The sequence below is a fragment of the Maylandia zebra genome, linkage group LG16, assembly GCF_041146795.1.
Source record: "Maylandia zebra isolate NMK-2024a linkage group LG16, Mzebra_GT3a, whole genome shotgun sequence".
NCBI classification, from domain to species: Eukaryota; Metazoa; Chordata; class Actinopteri; order Cichliformes; family Cichlidae; genus Maylandia; species Maylandia zebra.
The window spans coordinates 19425665-19443796 of record NC_135182.1 but is presented as its reverse complement, the minus strand read 5'-3'; the positions used below and the strand labels follow the sequence as shown (position 1 = coordinate 19443796).

The following is an 18132-nucleotide window of genomic DNA, read 5'->3' as shown; positions in this document are numbered from 1 at the left end:
GTAAATAAAGCTGAGTTTTTTGTGTTTAAACCTCGTGCCTGAGTGCCTGCATCTTGGGTCCAACTCCCGCCTGCCACACAGCGTCTCTTGACATATTTAAATTGTTATAACTGTTGTGTTTTCATGTCTTAGATAAAACAGGACATAAGAACTGAGTAATGTAAAACCTAAAAAAAATAGGTGTGTAGTTCAGCTGTTGTAAACCCTTATTATGAAGGAACTTTTGACCCAGACTATACTGTCCAGGTATAGAATATGAACAGTATGTGAAGTTCAATACATTATTTGCTCGTACCAAAGACAGACAAAAAGTAGCCTCTCGTTAAACAAAATTGCCAACTCATTACTCTCTATTGTTTTATTGTCTTTAAGAATAAAGATAATTTCTATATAAACTGCTTCAAAAAAAAAAAAAAAGTACAAACTGTGTGATTAATAAAAGTAACCAGGAGGAAAAAATGGTGCGTTCGATACTCAAAATTCCCTGGGGAGGTACCCCTCAAAACCCAAGTTCAATGTGTTCTCCTCAATATGCAAACAAAGCACCACCATTCATACGCAAATGTGCACTTTACATTTCTGTTATGCTTTATTAATTTTCAATGATGCACCTTGATGCAGATGCAGGGAAAACACAATTTTGTTTCATGATAGTGGAAAAATTAATGTAGTAAATATGTCCTGTCATGTCACAGTTGAAAGCTTAAACAGCTCTTAGAAGTAGCTTGAAGCTGTGTTGCCATCAATAAAAAAAAAATTCCATTGTTTCAGGATGCCCGTATTATTATTAGTAACACTTCTGGTTTCATAATCACAAAAGTGTTGTAAAGACAAATACTTGATTTGACATTTAATGACTCTCAAAGTAAAACACACACATTCTTTGTGAAAGAAAAACAAAAATAATTCTGTGTAGGTTAGTCACACATATGAATAAGTGACCGATGTCTTGGTGACACTGTTGATCTCTGAGATGCTACTGGCTCTGCTGCTGCTGATCGTCCTTGGTTTTTTACTCCTACTAATCTCTGTGGAAGCCAAAGACACAACGCTTTTTTGTGTTGGAACAAAAGTGTAGGCATCTTGGAACTGATGCGTAGCATACCTCTTTGAGCTGTCAAGGTACAATTCCGAAAATGAATTCATGACTCTAATTGTGTATTGCAGACTGAGGTTGGCTAATTATAAAAACAACAACAAACAAACAAATGACACAGAAGTGGTATTTTACCTTGAGTGACACCCTTCTCTTCCTGCAAAGATACTGTAAATAAGTCCTCCAACAATAAGTAAGGTAGAGCCTCCCCAGCCAATGAAGACACCTACTCCTATTTCAAACCTGGCAAAAAATACAAGAATATTTCAAGTGCAATTCACCCTCATAGGAAAAACAATGATCTAAATGTGAGTCATCAAGTACGCAGACTTATCATATATATCTGCTACATACTTCTGTTCCATGTAGTTTGGATCTTCAAACTCAGCTCTTATTTTATTTCCATAGTAGGAGTAAGCAATCATAGAACACATCCCTGAAACAATACTCACACAATTACTTAAATATTAAACAGTGCAATATCTAACAATGTGACTCAGTTCTAACAAATTTCTGTCTTGCCTCCTATAAGGTAGTTCATCCCTCCGGCAAAGGTTACTCTTGCATTAGCAAGCTCGGACCCTCCGATCTTAGTGCACTTCATTCCAACTAAGACCAAAATTGATCCGAAGAAACACAGGATAATACAGATGATGATAAGAGCCCGGCACATGTGAATGTCCCCTGTCCACAAGCAGAAAAAAAGCGGTTAAAGGCACTAAGTTCACTGGGTTTTTATCTTTAATTTACGGTATTCTGAGGGACGGTTTGCTTACAGTTCAGTGCCAGCATGGATGGAATTCCCTTGCAGTCAGATACTCCAGTTGAATCAGATATGCAGTCCTTCCACAAGTTCGAGTAGTAGTTTGATGTCGCCAGGACCACGTTGCTGACTTCAGACCAGGTCCAGATATCTGTTGGCATTGTGGAGCAGACCAGAATCCATCCACACACACATACTACAAAGCAGCCTATCTCCATGTACATCACCATAGTCCTATAACCCATTATTGCTTCAGATTTCAGCACCAAGACAGACTACTAACAAATCTAAGCTCCTTAACACAAACCACAGTGCATTTTTTCCAGAACTGTCTTCTTTGAACTCCCTTCTCACGTGCTGAATAGAGGAGGGCATGCAGTGGCACCGCCCCCCTGAAGAAGTCACTTAGATACGTGACAAAACATTTCTCTATTTGAAACGCTACTTGAGAAGGAACAGTATAAATAATAAATAAATAATAAGCCTTCTAGGTAGGATTTCAATACCTGAATTATTAGTGATGCACCAATGAATCCATACTATTTGCATACTTAATCTTTTAATGTTAATACACATCTACTCATATATAAGCATATATTATTAACAAAACTTACCAGCAGTATAAAGTTCACTAAAATCATCTCCAGCTGCAAGCTGCAAGTAATATACACATTAAGTAATTAACAGCTATGATTAATAATGTAATTTATACATTCATTTTTTTAATTATATTTTGAAGTCAAATAGCTTGCAGGATTCAATTCAATTCAATTCAATTTTATTTATATAGCGCCAAATCACAACATAAGTCGCCTCAAGGCGCTTCATAGGATGATGCTGTTGTTTATATAGTCAAAGAAGAAGGAGTCAAAATACAAGTTTTCTCATTCAGAGAACATTTATTTAAGCCATTCAAAATAAAGTTTAAAATCTTGTACAGTGCCACTTTTCATGTGTTGACCTCTGTATAAATACACAGGTTTATCTATCGTTCATCTGTTGTTTTTTTTTTAATTCTCCAAGTCCCCTTTATACACACTTAAACACAGACACACAACTACAAGAGAACACCATAACATGTTATGCCTCAGACTGCACCTGTTTGTTTTGGAAAGATCATTTCCATCAGCGTGGCTGTTGTTGATACTCAGTCTCCCGACGAGAATAGTTTTAGTTTTGTGCACCATTGAGTTGTTACTTTACACATAAAACAAGGAGAAGACTCATTTCTTTGGATGAAATGCATAATAATTGCACTAATATCTTTATAAAGGTGTGATTTTGCCAATAAAATATTGGACATCTTTATCGAAGGTTTAAACTGAGCAGTGTGGTGGTGATCAAAGTGATATTGATATATTAATTGATATATACATCTGTTCATCGTCATAGGTGTTTCAGTGAGATTCTTAATGACAGAAAATGCTTTTGGTTAAATCACAGCAATTATAACACAAGTGTAAACACAAGACTATGACAACCACTGGTACAAACACAAGACTAAGACTGCACATCTGTTTTATTCACGAGGTGAATATGACTGAGTATGAAGTGATCTAAAGGAAACAAAACATGACAAAAAATTACTTTCCTCCTATCTACAAGTTGAACTATTGCATTGTCTGTTTGAGTTAAAACAGACCAACTAGACAAATGCATCTCTGTCTGAGGGTTTCGTTGGTGTTGCCTGAAGCTTTGAAAGTTGGGCGCTTGATCGTCCTGAGCCCATATAGTTAGACCCATACAGCTTGGAGGGTTTGTAGTATCCGGAATAAATGGTTCTTCCTCTGGATGGAGGCGCCATGTACGTGTGAGCATCACAGGCTTGTACTACTCTGCTGTAAAATTCAAAACATTGATGATGTTAATTATATGATGTAGTGGTAGTAGAGACAAGAAAAGGGATTAAAGTGGAATAATTTAGGCACCTTTTTCTGCGGATTACTTTATACACTGTCACAGCATAAAGAACAGCCCCGACTAGGATGAAAAAGCCTCCTGCCAATCCTAGAAAAACTGGAGATCCTAATTCATATCTGGAAGAAGTGAAAGGACGAGGAGAAAATCATGCTATCATTTAAATAATATAAGTTACTGCAAAATTTATAGCAGATATGTCTATAATTTGAAAAGATTTGATGTAAAATGGTGTATGGAGTGGAAAAAGCAGTACCGCAAAACTCCTGATGCGACCTTTCGAGCAAAAGCTGTCCTGGCAATTCTGTTGATGTATAAGCAGTAGGCAGCAATGTCTGACATACCTGCGTGAAGAGGTTTCGGTGAACAGAGGAAAAAAAATGATGGCAAAACATTTACAGAGAGAAGCACGGCGTATGTTCAAAGCTTACCACCAACAAAATGAAGCACTGCTCCCGCGAAGAGCACTTTGTCCTTGGTTTTGTCAGATCCGCCGATGTAAGTGCACTCCATCCCGACAAAGCAGCACACTACAGCAAAGAATCCAATAGTTAACCCGCACATTAGCAATCCTCTCACTGCCTGCACGTAATCTGTTCAAATCAAAAAGAGTTCAGAAAGGAGAAAATGAGAAAAAATAATAAACAACAAGGGGTTGATATGAGAATCAAATCAGACCAGTATAAATAAAACAGCTATAAAAACAGCTATGCAGTGCAGAGATTGTGATCTACAATGGTTTCTGCAATGTTTTCTCAGATTTGTAAAGATTCAATCAGCAGATGCTTGGCGATGCTTGGATGACATAATGCTGCACCAAGTCTTTTTGTTTCATTGAATCTGAGAGTCAATAAAAATATGAATAAATCCCTCTTTTGGATATGGTTGAAGAATATTGTACAAAAGATGATCTCTTTTAAGTATTCTTTAGCAGTCTTCATAAAGTCCAGAATATTTGAAGATTGAATTTATAGACGCAATAAGAATATTTTTAAACCCATCAGGGTACATTATATATTTTGTTGAATCCATCCAACCATCCATTTTCTTCTGCCTATCTGATACATGGTCATGGGGAGACCATGACCTTCAATCAACTGACTTAAGGAATATGGAAACACCTTAATTTGGGTGTACGTAAAAGATTCAAAAGTTTTGGTGCTCAGTGTTAAAATATAGTGTTAAGTCTTAAGGTCTGTATTTTAGGCATTTATCCAGATGACTGTAATTTCGCTCATACAGAGAGGAAGATGGTTGACCTTTACTTACTCCAGGCCAAATGGTGTAGTGCAGTATGCTGGAAGAATTGTTGGTGGCCCCTCTTTGGTTAATGGGGGGCCATTGTTTAACCATTGGTTAATGGATAAACAATGTAACATCAAGTTTAGTTCTTGAGAAACTGACCTGTGTATTTAGGAAAAGATCTTCAGAATTTTTTGACATTTGGAAGATGTTTCTGGATCTATTAAAAAATGGGGAAGTTGAGAAGGTGGCGAGAGAGTAAGGTAATGGAAAATATGTAACTAAATTTGGGAATGTATACCGTAACCTGATCTGTTTTTATTTTGTATTTTGTTCTTGGTTGTTGTTTTATTTGTTTGTTGGTCTTTTGTTTGTTTCAGTTTAGTTGCTTTTTTGGGGGGGCTATTTCTTTTTTTTTAGTGTCTTGTGTTTTTATTGCTTTCTTACTGCCATATGTTCAAGAAATTTAAAGTGTTGGATATTTATGAATACAAAATCCAATAAATATATGTTTACAAAAAAAATTGGGTGTAGGTAAACTTTTATGATCAGCTGCCACTGTCGCCATAATTGGAAGTTTAACAAAATCAGAGCCAAGTCATAAAGTGAGCTCACTGAGAAAGCTCTTATTTTTTATATATTCAAAGTTAGCATTAGCAAATAAAGGTTAAGTATATTAAAGCAAGTCTGCAGGGTATTTTATAGACGTTTCTATAAATTCCCAAATATCTGACCTTTTTTTCTCAAATGAGTTATAGTATCACTTTTAGGAACTGGTGCAAAGTCAACGCAACTTTTAATATGGATCCAGAACAACAGCATGCTCTACTTGTTAATCAATAGCATTGCAAAACTAGGCGATACTATTCAAAGTGACAGATTAACAGACAGAATTATAGTCAGGAGTACAATTATTTGAAGAATGAGACTTAAAAAAATTACTAATGACTGATCACCTGACTGCATGTACATAATCTATATAAAAATTATTGGTGAGGCAAATGCAACATACAAGCAACATTCCAGAGCACTGGGTATTCTCTACAGTTGGTCACAGCCGCAGAATCTGTGTAACAGTCGCTCCACAGGTTGGACCAGTACCAGGCCACTTTGATGATGTACGAGCCTCCTTGCCCTCCGAGTTTGGTAATCCTCCAATAGTCCATTGCCATGGTGCAGAGCACAAACAGCCATCCCAACGATGAAATCAAGAAGCCAGATATTTGGATCACACGTTTTCTCATTGTGGAAATCAAGAAGCCTGCTAATGCAGGTTTAATGGATTGCGCTGACCTTAGAAGAAGAAAATCTATTGACGTCTACTCTGGCTCACTAACTGTTCTACTGCTCTAGATTCAAGTAAAATGGGGCCCGGGTGTCCATTTAACTACGTCATAAGTGTCATGTGTTGATGAGGGCTCTGTACCACTTCATGCTGTGTTTACTGTAAACTTTTTGGATCATACCTTCTCCTGTAGATATTTCAAACGACTGTATTGATTATTGCTGTAGCAATATTTAGATGTACTTAAAAGGCTTCATCATGTTTACACCTTGCTCGTTTCTCAAGCATATTAGCACATAATTTGAATAGGAAAGGGAAGATGACAGAACAGAATAGCTCATAATAATACTCTGTTGACCTGAGGTAATCACTTAAAAAAAACAAAAAATAAAAAAAACCCACAGACACAGAATTTGCTGCAACTTAGTTGTATTTACTTTAACATGTTTTAACTAAACAGAGCAATGTGCTAAGGAACCAAGAATGCTCATAATTCACCAAACATTTCAGCATGTTTTTTTACCCTCTACAAGTTTGTACACTACAAAGGTTGTTTATGGTTACGTCATATTCAACAAGATAAATGGGTGTCTGTCATCATTTTAATTGCGGTCATTACAGATTAATGACAGACACGCAGAAGCTACATACAGCTAAAGACATAACCAACAAATCCAATTTTGTACATAAATAGAACGTGCTCATCGCCATAAAAAAGCTCCAAAAATAGAAAATGATGCAAGCATTTGATTAGAAATCTCTGTTGTGGGCCAAATGTTTTTGATTTATTGATCCCCCCAAGTCCAGAGAGTAAACTGTATCATAAAAACAAGAAAAAAAGATCCAGCTTCAAAAAACATGTAAGGATTTGACACTGATTTCCTGGTGAGATATGAATCAATATCAGTACATTCAACTGTTGTTTGACCAACACCACAAAGTCACACAGACTGTGCTATAATTAACAATTAATATATCTTCTAGTACCCAAACGTGGCTTTAACCAAAAGTATATTCACATTTGTCACACATAAACATTCTTATCAAAGTGCTGGATCCTGGAGGAGGTGCTGTTGTCTGGAGTTAGCCTCTGATTTACAGACTTCGCCTGCCCTTTTGGGTAGGAGGAGATACGAGAATGTGAGGCAGCGCCTCTGTAGATATAGTTTACCTCTCTTTTGCTGTGAAGAAAAAGACATAGCTTAATTTTTACATGCCAAAAACCATTATAATTCAACAAACAGTGGCCTGTAAAATGTGCTCATGCGTAAGTCTTACTTACTAACCTACTGGTAAAAGAACCTGCAATGGAGAAGCATAACATGGTGCCCCCGAGAATACAGAGGACAGATCCACCCCAGCCAATAAAGAGAGCAGCTCCAAGTTCATACCTAGAGACAAACAGTAAAATTTAATGATAATGTTTATGTCTTTAATGTTTAAGTCAAGCCACATTAAAAGACTCTGTAGGGCAAACATGCTCCTTACTTTTGCGCGATAAACATTGGATCAAAAAATTCTGATGTTATCCGGTGCGCATAGATGGAGCAGGATGAGAGTGAGCACAGGCCTGAGTAAAAAGGGAAATGTTAATTATCTTAAACTGCTGAATGTGCTCTTGCTCAAATGGTTCATCTATACTTACCACTAAGAATGAAATGCACACCGGCAAAACAGGCAATCCTCGCTTTGTTTTTGTCAGATCCTCCAATTTTTGTGCACTTCATTCCCACAAGGGCAAATATAGAGCCGAAAAAGCCCAGAATGACGGCGGAAATCATGAGTGCCCTGCAAGCTATGAGGTAACCTACAGGCATAAAACAAAAATCTTACTACTTAAATGCAACCACAGGAGTCTTTTTGCACTATGCTTCTTTTTTGTGGTCTGGATCACAAGGTCAATGAGCTACTGACCTCGTGGCCAACTTAACACATAAAGTAAGAAAAACAATTTGTCATGAGTAACCTTAAGTGGTTTCTGCTACTTTGTGTTAGTGTGTCTGCTTCTTTGGGTGAAAAAAATGCCATTGAAATGTAATTTCGAGGCAAACATTAGCCTGGAAGCTAACCACTGAAACTAGTCAGCCGTGAACAAAACTCCCTGAGGTTCCCAGTAAATCTTCTTTATTGTTTTCAGGTTCTGAGAACTAAGGCTAAACATTGACATATTAGACGATAAATGAGTTGGAGACTGGCTTTAGGGTTTGAATTATTCCGATGTAGCAAGCTTCAACGTGAATTTTCAAAAAATGATTTAAAGATAAAAAGAGCAGAGGTTTAAGCACATTAAGGAAAATGAGAAAGGATCAATAAAAACACAGAAAATTAGGTTAAAAGAGCATTTGAAAAGTCTTAAGATGCTATCATATACTATGGTATTAGTAAGCATACGAACATATATATACACACACTAACAATAAATAAACAGAAGTTGAGACCTATGGTTTAAATGAATCCAGCATACTAGTAAAATCCAAGATAAATGATAGGTGTATAATAAGAACAGCTGACCATCCAGTGCCAGCATCGAGATAAATTCTTTGCAGTTGGATACTCCTGTTGAATCAGTCACACAGGTCTTCCAAAGATTTGACCAGTAGGAAGCTGTGGTAATGACTGATCCATCATCTGAAGACACCTTCCAGTAGTCAGTCGGCAAGGTAGAAGACTCCAGTATCCACCCAGCGGTAGAGAAAAAAAAGGCAACAATCTCCTGAAACATGCTGCTCATAATGCTGAGAAGAATCCTCCACTTTACTGTGGCTGGCAGTTAAATTGATGGGACCTGAAATGGACGAATGCTTCCCTGAGACTTGTTGAAAATGTAGCTAGGCTCTTGGCACAAGTAGGTTCAATGAATAGGCTGTGATTACAGTTAATGTGTTGTGAACTGTTATATTGGGAAGGGAGGAGTTTGGCCTTAAACTTCAACAGGTGGCCAGTGGTCCTTTATAGTGTTTTCCACCCACGGTACACGTCACTGTGACTCGCAGTCCTGCTGTTGGTGACTGAGAGTCCTGAAAAGTTGAACTGCGATGATCTCACAAAAGGGTTTAAAATTAAGCTTAGCACACATCCTCAAGCACAGTTTCTAGGTAGCTGCAGGTATGTGTGTGTTTTATGCGGACTGCAGTAGACACGAGGGGCACTATTTAAATAGTTTTATTAATGAGTAAAAATATTGACGACATAGTAAATTTTTTTTTACATATTTAGAGCAGGATTGTTTGCGCAGAGTCGGGCAGGGCAGGTGTATTAGTTATTATTGATCTCTGGCTCTCTTCCACAGCATGTCTTTTGTCCTGTCTTCCTCTCTTCACCCCAGCTAGTCACGGCAGATGGCCACCCCTCCCTGAGCCTGGTTCTGCTGGAGGTTTCTTCTTGTTAAAAGGGAGTTTTTCCTTCCCACTGTTGCCCAAGTGCTTGCTCATAGCGGATGATATGATTGTTGGGTTTTTCTCTGTATGTATTATTTCAGGGTCTACCTTACAATATAAAGAACCTTGACCCACATAGCAAAATTGGTATGGCCCGGATCTGGCCCACACAATGTGCTTACACGTGGCCCACATACCGCAAAGAATAACGTCCCTTTGGTGGCCCAGATCTGGTTTACCAGAGGTGGCCCAAACATGGGCCAGCACAAGGCCAGTTGCAGACACACTGCTGGCCCTGTGCTGGCCCAGAACAGTTTCAGCTCTGGCCCCAGATGTCAGCCTAATGTGTACCTTAATCAAGCCAAGTAATAACAACATGTGCCAGAACACAACAGTGCAAAAGTAACATGACAAAACTCAATGAATGGACTGATTCTTATATAGCACTTTCCTACTCTCTCAGATTACTCAAAGTGCTCTATACAACATGCTCATTCACCCAATCACACACTTTCTCTAAACTGAGCACTTCTTAACTACTTCCATGCACATTCCCACTCTTGACATGGAGACTGGAGGATCCAGGGATCAAACCACTAACCTTCTGATTAGTATGTGACCTGCTGTACCGCCTGAGCTACAGCCACCCAGTGGTAAACGCGAGCAAACTCTCACTAGGTTTTGGATAAAGTGTACACCAGAGATGGGCAGTAACGCGTTACTTGTAACGCGTTACTGTAATCTGATTACTTTTTTCAAGTAAAGAGTAAAGTAAGGGATTACTATTGCAAAATCAGTAATTAGATTACCGTTACTTTCCCGTAGGAACGCTGCGTTACTGCGTTACTAAAACCGTGATTTTTTTTGCGAGAATGTCTCATGACAGTGACGTAAGCAAGTGCGACGTTGGTGACAGCAGCTGCAGCGTTTAAAGTGTGGAAGTACTGACCTTACTTTGAGTTTGATTCCATAAAAAGTGACAAAAACATTAGCGTCCATCGTGCGTGGGAAGAAAACTTCTTTTTACAGCGAAAAAAACCCCTAAACTTCCGAGCAAGCACCGAGTAGCTACGACGTGATGGGAAACTCACAGATAGTGATGTGCGGATCGATCCTGAAATATCGATTCCTCCGATACCAATCATTTATGTTCTAGAATCGATTCTCACATTAAAATATCGATATTTTAGTAATTTAGAGTAAATTTGTAGTTTATCATTAACAGGAACACAGTGGAAAGAAACTATAACATTCGGATTGCCTACATTCAAAGGAACTACTTCCTCTTCCGCCTTTCATAGTCATGTGCGAAATACGGCTGTATAAATGTCTCGCAGCCCCTTGGCGTGCGCACTCACAACAATGGCTGAGCGTAATTGTGCGGATGTATTTTACCTCCACAAACAGCTGAGCCGTGGTTTGCAATAAATGTGGCAAAAAAAGTGAGGTGTTGTGGCCATACTTGCCAACCTTGAGACCTCAGAATTAGGGAGACATTCAAAAGGGCTGTTTGGGCGGATAAATATATTTTACAGGGTTTATTTATCGGATAAAATACGTTAAATGTCACCGTTATTATTGGCCGGCCCGGAAACAGCGGGGGTGTCCAAATTCAGAGGCTGCTTCCACCTGAGGACCGGCCTTCGCGGTCTAAAGAAAGCCGGGTAGTACGTCACGAGCTCCCTCGGTGGAGTGAAACTCTGCCGTCTGCTCCTTGCTGTCTAAAATATAACCGGACACTGACGTAAACTCTTCTGTTTAATCAGTTTTCTGTTTGACGTTTATTCAGCTGTGTGAAAACCCCGGAGGAACCCTCCCGAGGGAATAATAAAGTTTAATTTAATTTAATCTAATCTAATAACTTTAATCTCAGCCAAACCGATTTACTCACGAACAAATAAAACACTGAAAAAGCCAAACAAGAACATTTTTAAGTTATCAAAGTGACTTGTACATCATGTTTAACCCGAGTGGTGAAAGACCGCGGGGGTTTGAAGACGATGTGTCGGTCGGCTCAGATATTTGAAGTTTACACAGCTACATTCTCACCTGAAAATATGTTAAAAGTTTTTTTGCGACCCAGAAAGAGAAATAAGAGTGATATTAAAACTAAGTCGCTGCCGTCATTGTTGGAAACTGGAATTGGCTGGGCCGCGCTATGAATTCTGCGATATGGTTTTTCAACTTTGTTGTCCGGGTGGAAAATCTGGAGAAAGGTGGGATTCTCCCGGAAAAATCGGGAGGGTTGGCATGTATGGTTGTGGCAACATCACTAACCTTGTCAAACACCTCAGAGTAAATCATATCACAAAATATGACGAGCGTATGTTGAGGCGAACTGAAGAGGAGGAGAGGGACAGGTGCTGCTAGGGTGAGAGTCTCTCACGGAGTCCTTTAGTCCTCCAGGCAGGCAAGGTGTTCAAATAGCACACAACTTTAGTTTTTTTATTTCTATATGATGAACTCTGCATTATTAAGTGATAAGAAGAAGGTATTCTGATGTCCTGTAATCATTATGACGCTATAATTTGAGATACAATAAATAAAATCCGTTTTGTACAAAGTATCGGTATCGGATCAGTATCGTCGATACCACCCTGAATATTACTTGGTATCGGATCGGAAAGGAAATCAGTGGTATCGCACATCACTACTCACAGAGACACTCGCGCGGATTCTTCAACTGACCGCAGCACACCTGCACCAGGGTAACCCTCCGCCTACCCTGCTCCTGCTTTACAGGTGAAAATAGAGCAAAAGGACCGCTGAGTCTTTGACTTTATTTATTTTCTGCTGTGTTTTACTTGCATCTGTTTGAAAGAGTGAGTGAAAACACAAAAAATATTTTATTTTATGTGCTGGAATGTGTAGAAAATAGGTTTAAATGTTAAACTAATTTATTCAAGTCAGAGAATGTTGCATATAATAAAATGTTTTGCTTGATGCATAAAGTTAAAAGATTAAAACGGATAAAACAAGTTAAAAAAAGAGACTTTTCCATTTGATTACATTTTGTATGATGGATTATGTAGAAAAAGTAGAATTGGGCTGAAAGATCTATCACTTTATCACCTCTTCAGGTTGTAAATCGTGTTTTTAAAAAGTAACTAAGTAACTAAGTAACTAAGTAATTAATTACTTTTGAAAATAAGTAATCAGTAAAGTAACAGGATTACTTTTTTGGGGGAGTAATCAGTAATTAGTTACTGATTACTTTTTTCAAGTAACTTGACCAACACTGGTGTACACTCACAAACCTGTCAAACCTGCATTTGAAATGTTGGTTACCACAGCAGTATAGTATTGCAACATGGCATTTGGGTCTTCGAACTAAAATAGGAAAATAGGAATATAAATAGTGCCATTATTGCCAGAACTGGCCCACATCTGGTGGACATACACCCTTCCATGATACCAGCCAGTCAGAAGTGCCAGCTTGATGCCAGATCTGGGGAAGACCTGTTTTCTATGAGCCTAGGCCACATAAACCAAACCATAAGCGGGCCAGATGTGGCATGCCATCACATAAACAGTGCCATCTGCGCCAGGCCTGGCCCATATCTGGATGACATATCACTTACCATGCCAGAAGTCAGCCCGCAGTGCCGACTTGACACCAGATCCAGGCCAGACCTGTCTGCTATGTGGGGAGGTGACTGTTGTTGTGATTTGGAGCTGTATAAATAAAATTTAATTCATTGAACAAATACAAACAAACATTTTAAAAGATACCTTATATTTTTCACCTTGCACTGGGAAGTCACGAACAGTATAGGCAACAGTTACCACCACTTCCTCATGCACTTAAAATAGCCGCATTTAGATAACTTATTAACAACATGCCATTCTCTCTGATGTCTTACCTCAGACGAATGTCCCTTGAGTCAACAGAAATGTGTTTATAGGAGATGAACAAAAGGGCGATCAGGGCGTCTTTGACAAAGGCCAACTGAATTCAGTATGTGAATTACAGCTCCACCTGGTGGCTGTACACTAGTATCTCCCACCTTCATATGGAGGGACCTTGAGTTTTTTTCCCACCCATCCTTTCTGGGATTATTTTTGTCGATATTTTGTAGAATGTGGAAAAATAAATATGAAACTGGTAATACTGATAATATATGGCAAACAAACAAACAAAAAAAAAGGATTAAACATAATTAATTTTGGTATGTTATAGACATAACTTAAATGCATTTTCTTTGAATTTTTTTTTTGTTTCTTTCCATTGTGAGAAAGTAAAGCATTTTAGTTATTTTAGTATTTTATGCTTATTTTAGACCTATGCTGTCGTTTTCTGTCTTTCTCGCCTGTTAGTGCTTACATGTCTTGGGTTATTTCCCCTGTACCTGGACCCCAGAGACACCCAGTTTGACATTTCCTACAAAGAGGTTACACATTTACACATTTGCCACAATCGGTCTCTGAAATGCAAATTGTCAATTGAATTAACTGTTTGATTGCTTTGTATTAAGGGCCCATTTTAATGGAAATCAATCAACTGTACTTGTGGCTAAAAAAATGTTAGCAACAGAAATAACAAAAGATAGAGTTCAGAGACTGTGTTACATAATCTACTGTGACAGATACTGAATGCATGCTTCCATGAAAAAGAAAATAATAAAAAGTGCATATCTTACAAAATTCCATTAAAAAAAAAAATTCAAATACATTTTTGAATTTCACCTTTTAAAGAATTTTGAGGACTTTGCTGATAGATTTGCCAATAGACAAAAAGTGACACATTTGTTTCACTTAGTCACCACACATCAAGACTATTTAAAGAAGCAATTCCGCAGTATCCACACTGTACCTTACCATAAATTTATAGCTCAAAAAGATTATCAACATAATGCATGTGTTATTTAACCATAAACATAGATGTTCTGGCTGTTTGGGAAATATAAGATTTCTGATCTAACCTTCTAGCTGTAAGATAGTATGATGTGGTCTGCAGTGCAGAGATCCAATGGCATTTCCAGCACAGTTGTTCCACAGACCCTGGAGCACCCACGTTGCTGTGATGACTGAGGAAGCCCGGCTGGTGGCCCTCCATTCATTGGACACTGTGGCACCGATAGTGGCTCCTAACCCAGCCACACCACCGAGGAATGCCAAAATCTGCAAGCCTGACATTTGTTGGGTTAAGGTATGTTAGCAGTCTTTTAGTAGCCTGAAGAAAGAAGAAATAAAAATCCTTTCAGGCTAGCAAATTACACCGTGGACATGTGTTTCACTGAGATGATTAACAGACAAAACATCTTGCCTGCACATCCAGAGCTGAGGGGTGGACGCAAAGAGTAAAGGAAGTGGGCAGTTAAGCATTACATTTTGAAAGGGACTCTGAGAAAATCTCACTTAGTTTGTCCAGGTTTTCATCTAAAAATACTGTCAAGTAACACATTAACATAAAAAATAATAAAAGAGTAATCAGTAATCCTAACAAAATGAAAGTCAAAGTGACAAAGTCCAGTTCTTGTTCATCTGCTTCTGTTTAGCAACTGAATGTCTAATGATTTGCAAGCTCATTTTAACATATATGTTGTTTGTCATGTCTCCTGGTTTCACTCAAGAGAAATCTGTCAGACTTATCTAAAACAGAAAAAAGAAGAAAAAAACTGATATGTGTTCATTCCAATACTAAATCAACCTATTGACTAAAAGTTCAGGCATAAAGCCACTCCTGCCAAGTCATGTTGACATAATAGTCAGATTAAAGCTTCCCTCTGGAAATGAGATGAGCCAATAATAACAACAGTCAGCCCTAAACTGTGCCCAGTGTTGCCCTTTTATCAGCTGTTACAAGTCCCACCTTCATTGCATGAGCAGTGTAAATGACTACTGAAACTATCTGATAGAAGTATGATACCTACTATAATTAAAATGCATATTATCAACAAATGCTCTTAAAAAATATAAAATTAAAAAAATAATCTATGTTTACTGCATGTTTCAGCTGCTAAAGTTGGAGCAGGTTTTGCTTACTTTATATGCAGTTAGAAATTTTAGTCTAGTTGAGGCCGGTCGTTTCCAAATGATTACCAGATAAATGAGAGGGGCTGGAAAAAAACACAAAGGCCTGGCACTTTCCCTGCTTAATTTTTGCTCTTGTACTGAATTGAGATAATTTGATAAATAGTTTAGATAAAAACTCGAATGGACTGGCACCTATTAGAGCACTTTTCTAGTTAATTTGAATACTCAAAGTGCTTTGTAGCTACAAGTGCTTTGTAGCTTCATCTGCATAGGCACCTTTTTCTGTGCCTAAGTGCTTTGAACCTAACATTCCCACACTCTGATGGATGCATCAGAAACAACTCATGGTTCACTACCCTGCCAGAGGACATTATTTAGATGCCAAAGAACACTCAAGGAGCATTCAAGCCACCGACCTTCTGATAAGTTAACATCTTAAGCCACAGTGACCATGAGACTTCTGAATTGGACACTGGTCACTTCTTAGATTCTGTATTTTGTAGCTTGTCACATGTCAAAAATGTGTAATGTGCATTTTAGAAAACTTATCTTAGAAACGATTGAAAGATATATTATTCCAACCTATTATGTGAAAACAGAACAGAGGTTCACAACAGAATTGTGAATCTAAAAAGTTGCTTCAGCTGTTGAATAACTGTAAGTATGTTTTGTGTACTCGATTACTTAAAAAAATGTATTAAAGTTGACGTACAATACTCAAATAAACGTGTACTACTTAGTTATTCCTCCCAGTGTTTTCCGTTATTGACCATTTAATTGAATGCACTGTAGATTCATAAAGAAGAGTCATCATGTACAATGGGTGCATGATCTCTGAACTACTGAGCGATACATTATACTATTTACCAGGGGTGTCACTAGGTTTTAAGGACAGGGGGGGCTTAGCCCCCAAGAGATGCACACGACATGAACGAACGTAGTGAATGAGCACAAAATTTCACAAACAGAAAACAAAGACTGAGAAATTGTTTTCCTACTTTTTTGGACAGATTAAACATCCTAGGCCACCAATAGATCTATTGTTTTATTTCAGTCTGCTTTATAATACAGTACAACAAAAAAACAGAGGAAATGTGTTTGCTGCATCAATAACAAGAAAAAAACTGAAAATAAAAAAGTACATTTTTCTGGCTGCAATCACCAGTTACTTGGTGGGTGGAAGCATCAAAGAATGACGTCTGTTTTTAAGAGTGGCAAATCGGTCAATCACTCTGTTGTGACTCAGATGCTGAAGCGTGTCTTTTTCAATAGACATGACTGCAAGACTGTGAAGTCTTTTCTGACCCATTGTTTGACGCAGCCAGGAGTGCAGCCGACGCAGTGCACTAAAGGACCGTTCGCACGAGCAGCTGCTGACAGGCACTGTTAGGGCAACTTGGATGGTTGCCTTCAGAGAGGGAAACATGTCGGAATCAAGGAGGTTGTACACAGACAACATATTTTTGGGTGGACATCCAGCCTCTGTTTTCCGGGTAAGAAAGTTTCTGGCCACCAGAACCTCCTCTTTTTTCAGGTCAAGTCTGTAGTGCTTTGCAAGTTCATTCAAGTGTGGTTCACTCAAGAAGTTCTCAGATTTAGGACTGCATGCCTGGACGCCTTTTAGCAGCCCTGCATCTACACTGCAAAATCTTTGATCAAGCTCGCCAACCATCCGATTCACACAAGGGAAAAGTAACTCTCTTTTCAATGTGTCTGAGTTGTTCAATTCAGTGCGTGAACCCTCCAGGACAAAATCCTCCATTTTCCTCTGTTTGTGCCTTGTCTGGCACCTGGTTCAGGGATACTGTGGGTGTTACACAGGGCCTTGGTTTTCTCATACAGCTCTGTAGCAAATGCATCTGAGTGTTTGCCCTTAAGTGTGTCACACACAGCTTGTTTGCAGATAAAAGCTTCTGCCAGGTCTAAAGTCTCTTTCTGCAGGAATTTGTGGAGTCCTTCGGTTACAGACAGAATCGACTGAAACATCAGTAGTGCATAGACTGCTGAGAACTTGTAGAGCTTTGCTCTGAGACCAACAGCTATGGGGGATCCAATTGCAGATAGGCACTCCAAAATGGCAGGCAATGTCTCAAGAACTGCACTGATTGATCGCAACTGACATGCCCAGCGAGTGTTTGAAAGTTGCACAAGCTCAGTTTTTGTCAATCCAAGCTTTGCCTGAGTCTCCATGAACTTATGATGATTGACTAGGGAGGTGCTGAAGAAAGAATACACACACTCCAACAAGCTGAAAAGCTCCACAGCCTCTGGGACAGCCTTGCAAGTATTGCACAAAACCAGGTTGAGTTGATGAGCATAACAATGCACATAGATAGCCTCAGGATGGAGCCTTCTAAAATGTGCTTGTACACCTCCAGTGGAGCCACTCATAACGGCTGCACCATCATATGTTTGTGCTACACACTTAAGCTCTGCAAGACCATAGTTTTGGATCTGCTGCTGAATCTCATTTGCA

At 38.6% G+C, this 18132-nt stretch overlaps 3 protein-coding genes across 5 annotated transcripts; all 3 read right to left on the bottom strand.

Annotated features, from left to right (window-relative positions):
• Positions 1-413: 413 nt before the first annotated feature.
• cldn10c (claudin 10c) lies at positions 414-2177 on the bottom strand. Of its 2 annotated transcripts, none has more exons than XM_004557815.2 (5): positions 1873-2177; positions 1619-1780; positions 1451-1532; positions 1232-1339; positions 414-1114 (listed from the first exon to the last, which is right to left on the bottom strand). In XM_004557815.2, the coding sequence occupies exons 1-5, from the start codon at positions 2102-2104 to the stop codon at positions 922-924; spliced, it is 777 nt and encodes a 258-aa protein (XP_004557872.1). In that variant the 5' UTR covers positions 2105-2177; the 3' UTR covers positions 414-921. The 2 variants fall into 2 exon arrangements, with proteins under 2 accessions (XP_004557872.1, XP_076731091.1); XM_076874976.1 differs by having other exon boundaries at positions 906-1028.
• A 555-nt stretch (positions 2178-2732) lies between these two features.
• On the bottom strand, positions 2733-6359 carry cldn10l2 (claudin 10-like 2). 2 transcript variants are annotated; one of them, XM_004557817.3, is made up of 5 exons: positions 6031-6359; positions 4208-4369; positions 4033-4120; positions 3788-3895; positions 2733-3697 (listed from the first exon to the last, which is right to left on the bottom strand). In XM_004557817.3, exons 1-5 carry the CDS (start codon positions 6260-6262, stop codon positions 3505-3507), a joined length of 783 nt encoding a protein of 260 aa, XP_004557874.1. In that variant the 5' UTR covers positions 6263-6359; the 3' UTR covers positions 2733-3504. The 2 variants fall into 2 exon arrangements, with proteins under 2 accessions (XP_004557874.1, XP_076731090.1); XM_076874975.1 differs by having other exon boundaries at positions 4208-4306.
• Positions 6360-6715: 356 nt separating this feature from the next.
• LOC101478982 (claudin-10) lies at positions 6716-9188 on the bottom strand. Its single transcript, XM_004557818.3, has 5 exons — positions 8815-9188; positions 7949-8110; positions 7792-7873; positions 7590-7694; positions 6716-7484 (listed from the first exon to the last, which is right to left on the bottom strand). The coding sequence occupies exons 1-5, from the start codon at positions 9032-9034 to the stop codon at positions 7328-7330; spliced, it is 726 nt and encodes a 241-aa protein (XP_004557875.1). The 5' UTR covers positions 9035-9188; the 3' UTR covers positions 6716-7327.
• Positions 9189-18132: the final 8944 nt, after the last annotated feature.

What these genes read in the sequence shown, in the direction of transcription:
- LOC101478982 (XM_004557818.3), bottom strand. Translation starts at nt 9,034, where the DNA reads ATGAGCAGCATGTTTCAGGAGATTGTTGCCTTTTTTTTCTCTACCGCT. An exon ending in TGTGCATTTCATTCTTAGTG is followed by an intron (nt 7,874 to 7,948) that starts GTAAGTATAGAT and finishes CTTTTTACTCAG; the next exon opens with GCCTGTGCTCACTCTCATCC. An exon ending in GCAGGTTCTTTTACCAGTAG is followed by an intron (nt 7,485 to 7,589) that starts GTTAGTAAGTAA and finishes TTTTCTTCACAG; the next exon opens with CAAAAGAGAGGTAAACTATA.
- cldn10c (XM_004557815.2), bottom strand. Translation starts at nt 2,104, where the DNA reads ATGGGTTATAGGACTATGGTGATGTACATGGAGATAGGCTGCTTTGTA. An exon ending in ATCCATGCTGGCACTGAACT is followed by an intron (nt 1,781 to 1,872) that starts GTAAGCAAACCG and finishes GCTTGTGGACAG; the next exon opens with GGGACATTCACATGTGCCGG. An exon ending in CCAAACTACATGGAACAGAA is followed by an intron (nt 1,340 to 1,450) that starts GTATGTAGCAGA and finishes ATTTTTTGCCAG; the next exon opens with GTTTGAAATAGGAGTAGGTG.
- cldn10l2 (XM_004557817.3), bottom strand. Translation starts at nt 6,262, where the DNA reads ATGAGAAAACGTGTGATCCAAATATCTGGCTTCTTGATTTCATCGTTG. An exon ending in AGTGCTCTGGAATGTTGCTT is followed by an intron (nt 4,370 to 6,030) that starts GTATGTTGCATT and finishes TGATTTGAACAG; the next exon opens with ATTACGTGCAGGCAGTGAGA. An exon ending in AGTGCTTCATTTTGTTGGTG is followed by an intron (nt 4,121 to 4,207) that starts GTAAGCTTTGAA and finishes CTCTTCACGCAG; the next exon opens with GTATGTCAGACATTGCTGCC.